General features: G+C 43.6%; 2 protein-coding genes across 2 annotated transcripts in view; one reads left to right on the top strand and one right to left on the bottom strand.

Annotated features, from left to right (window-relative positions):
• Nucleotides 1-4174, top strand: part of IFT140 (intraflagellar transport 140) — a 65588-nt gene that overhangs the window by 26711 nt on the left and 34703 nt on the right. The window lies entirely within an intron of this gene.
• Nucleotides 489-4174, bottom strand: part of TMEM204 (transmembrane protein 204) — a 24362-nt gene continuing 20676 nt past the window's right edge. The window contains exon 3 of the mRNA XM_015821305.1: nt 489-768. Within this exon, the coding sequence (XP_015676791.1) occupies nt 524-768 (245 nt within the window). The 3' untranslated portion in view covers nt 489-523. The remainder of the gene's footprint in view (nt 769-4174) is intronic.

Below are 4174 nucleotides of genomic sequence, written 5' to 3'. Positions count from 1 at the left end.
ACTGGGTTGCTAACTTACCAACTGCGGTGATTCGCTTAACAACTGTGGCAAGAAAGGTTATAAAATGGGGCAAAAGCTCACATAACACAGGTTTCACTGAGCAACAGAAATTTCGTGGTCAGTTACAACCTTTGCAGCATCCCCCGTGGTTACGCAATCCAAATTCAGATTGCTTGGCCACTGGCTCACATTTATGACCGTTGCCGTGTCCCCTTTTGCGACCGTCTCAGTGGGGGAAGCCAGATTCACTTCACAACCAGTGTTGCTAACTGAGCAACCGTCGTAAAGCGGGGGCAAAGCGCACTTAACACATGTCTCGCTTCCCCACGGGAATTTTGGGCTCAACTGCGGTCGTAAGTGGAGGACTACTTGTAATGGCGGAGTTCTCTAAGCGAACAGTGAAATTTGTGGTTTTAAATTACATCGCCCATGTATAGAAAGCAGTCAGGTGGTTATTTTGGGGGGGTTTTTTTTGATCCGCCCGTGGTGGTTGAATCATCTCCCTCTTCCCATCTACGTGTTCTCAGCACGGGGACTCGACGTAGTCGTTCTCCAGCCCTCGCCGAAAGCGAGCGGTCAGCGTGCGGCTGATCACGATGACTTTGGGCGCCATGCAGTCCTCCCGACGGTGAAGGATGTTCCAGATCAGGATGGCGGCAGCCAATGTGGCTAAGAGACACGCCCCAATGTTCAGATAACAAGACCAGGATAGGCTGGTGTAGGGTCCGATACGATAGAAAGTCACCAGACCAATGACCAGAACAAAACCTGAAAAAAAATAAAATTGGAAACTTCACGTTAAATAATATTCCTGGGATGCCAACGTCCAGGAGGGACAAATATTTCGCATGAAGGACAACTCTGTAGCATGAGGGACAGGATTGAGGCATACAGGAACAGACACGCTTAGATATTACATTCTTAAAATTCAAAGACCCCCAAGAGGCTAAGCGCAATAACAATCTGCTTCTTTTCTTCCAAGGTGCAGATCAAAAATGATTATTTAAATAACTCCATTCTAAATGAGGTTCAGCTCTAGGCCTGGCGTGTCCAGCCCTCGGCCCTGAACAGCTTAGTAATGCGGCCTCACAAGATATAATAAAAAATTTAAAAAATAAAGGAAGTTTGTTATTTATATACTAGCTGTACCCGGCCACGCGTTGCTGTGGCTCAGTCTGGTTAAATGGAAAAGAAAGAAAAGAGAAAGTGCACGTTTGTAATATGTTTAATTTCACAATGCTTGTGGGTATACAATATTTTTTGTTGTTCCATTGTCTGTGCAGATATAGAGATTGTCTGGTTTGCCGACTCTAGAACACGCAACATAATTGTCCAAGCATGTTTTTACCTGTCACAGGTGTGACATCTATATAATAGTAGGTGTATATAAAAACACGCGTGTATTCGAATGCCACGTTGTGTCAAAATTTCAAAGCAATCGGTGAAGAACTTTCGGAGATTTAAGATTTTGAACAAACGAACATTTACATTTTTATTTATATAGATATTTATTATATGTTATATAGCATTAGCACTTAGACATATTATCGTTTCACAGTGTTTTACAGCCTTCTCTAAGCGGTTTTCAGAGTCAGCATATTGCCCCCAACAATCTGGATTCTCATTTTACCGACCTCAGGAGGATGAAGGCTGAGTCAACAGGATTGAACTGCTGGCAGTGGGCAGAGTTAGCCTGCAATATTGCATTGTAACCACTGTGTCATCACGGCTCTTATATATTGTGTATTTGGTGCAAACAATTCCTCTTCATTCATTGTGGGCGAGGCAAGCCAAAACGCTGGACACCCATACTCTAGTCTAGGCATTATTCAATGAGGAGACTTCAACTGCATCTTCTCTGCTCTCACCCTGTGTCCAGAATAGTTGAACACACAATGGAGTACAGGTGGATGCAGTTATGTTCATTCCCTTTAGAAATACTTGGGGGGAAAAAAAACATTCTGTGGTTGTCTATATCCACCATCTGCACCACATATACTCAAGTTGTGTTGGTTGGGAGAAAAATTATATTTCCCATAGATATTATTGTGCTTTCATGATTTCGTAAATCAGATGCAATCATTCTAGAAGCTGGCACAACAGAGTATGCCCTTCATGCCTTTGTTGGGTCATATTAAGCAAAATAATGTGGATACAATTCTGTGGATGTGTGGGCAGATTTCTACAAGTTAGGCTTCTTGTTGTTGTTAGTTGCGAAGTCGTGTCCGACCCATTGCGACCCCATGGACAACGTTCCTCCGGGCCTTCCTGTCCTCTACCATCTTCTGGAGTCCATTGAAGCTCACGCCTCCTGTTTCAGTGACTCCATCCAGCCACCTCATCCTCTGTCGTCCCCTTCTTCTCTTGCCCTCAATCTTTCCCAGCATCAGGCTCTTCTCCAGTGAGTCCTTCCTTCTCATTAGGTGGCCAAAGTACTTGAGTTTCAACTTCAGGATCTGGCCTTCTAAAGAGCAGTCGGGGTTGATCTCCTCCAGGACTGACCGGTTTGATGGCCTTGCAGTCCAGGGGACTCGCAAGAGTCTTCTCCAGCACCACAAGTTAGGCTATCTGAATGCATATCTGGGCATGTATGTATTTTCATTTTTTAAATAACATTTCTTAGCCACTCCAGCGATATGCATTGCACGTTGCACACGATTTGAATGCTGTCAGCGCAACAGATTGTTTCTCACCAAAGGACCTGACGGATCAAAGTTAATTCACTAAGTCACAAAGGAGGTTTCTCACCCCAAAATCCCACCCCCTGTGTTTGTGATTCAGGAGGCCAAAAATTAAGTCTGAGAGGCTTTCAAGGAAAGATGATAGAAACGCGGATATTTCTGAATGGGAAAATACATCCATAAATTTCCCTGGGAAATGCCTTTATCTGGAGGTGGACTTCCTCCTGCGACATGGCAGGAAAGAGTCCCGATTTTAAAAGTGCAGCAATGTTTTGCTTTTCTTAACGCGGCGTTCTCCCACCGGGTCTTGAAGATCTTTATGAACGCGAAGCATTATCCCAGCACCGTTTCCTTCTTCGCGTGTATCCTAAATATCCGGTTATTCTTGTTTCGCCGTTGAGGAAACTGAGGTGAGGAGATTTGTCTAGCCATGCAGGAAACCGAGCCAGGGGTCAGAAGTAGAATCCGAAACATCTTGACCCAGAAGGTTGTGTGAAGAACCCCATAAAAAAACTGTCCTACTTTCCATTCAGGCAGGTGTCAACACAGCTTCTGGTGTGTCACTTGACAGGTCTCTTGCAACACCGCCCTGGTCCTCTCCTTCTCCGGTCTCTACTCCACCCTCCTCCGTCCAAGTTAATGAACTTTTGGATGGAAGTAATTTATAGGCCTAATTAGCCTAACGAGAACAATATACAAAGAAGCAAATAGGCCTTGCATAATAGGGGAAAGAAAAAAAACCCAGCTTCCCTCTTCTCTCATAAACACTTCCTTAACCACCACCACAACAGAAGGGAATTCGCACAGACAAAAGGGCCTTTTTGCACAACGAGGCTAGGATAAACAAAAGGGTGGTAAACAGACATAAAGATCTGCAGATACCATTTCCGTTAGGATTGCGGGCAAGGACAGGTCAGTCCTGAATCAGGACTGCCTGTCTCCACTTTTCGGCGCGTCTCCTCCTTTGTGCATCCGTGGCCCCGGCTTGCGAGCCTTCTGTGACAAAAAAAAAATCTATTCTTGGGCACAAGACGATATAAGATAAAGCAAGCCAGTTCAAGTGTAATTATTACTCATAAGGATGGGCCGTCTGGGCTGCTCCAGATACACACGACCGATTTCCCAGCTTGTTTAAATCTCCTCTGCAGTGCGGTTGCTTTGGATATTTCTTGGAAGGAAAAGGCTAACAATCCAAAAGAAAAATTGCTGGTTGGGAATGCTAGCAAGCCCCAAATATACATGCTAGGTTAGAACATAAAATAACAAGAGTTGGAAGGGACCTCGGAGGTAATAGTAATAATAATAATAATAATAATAATAATAATAATAATAATAATAATAATAATAATAATAATAATAATAATAATAATAATAATAATAATAATAATAATAATAATAATAATAATAAAGTTGGAAGGGACCTTGGAGGTCATCAAGTCCAACCCCCTGCTCAGGCAGGTAACCCTATACCATTTCGGACAAATGGCTGTCCA

Source organism: Protobothrops mucrosquamatus, unplaced genomic scaffold (assembly GCF_001527695.2).
Source record: "Protobothrops mucrosquamatus isolate PMUCROS unplaced genomic scaffold, P.Mucros_1.0 scaffold1298, whole genome shotgun sequence".
NCBI classification, from domain to species: Eukaryota; Metazoa; Chordata; class Lepidosauria; order Squamata; family Viperidae; genus Protobothrops; species Protobothrops mucrosquamatus.
Note: the sequence above shows the minus strand (reverse complement) of the source record. Positions and strands in the feature narration are given on the sequence as shown.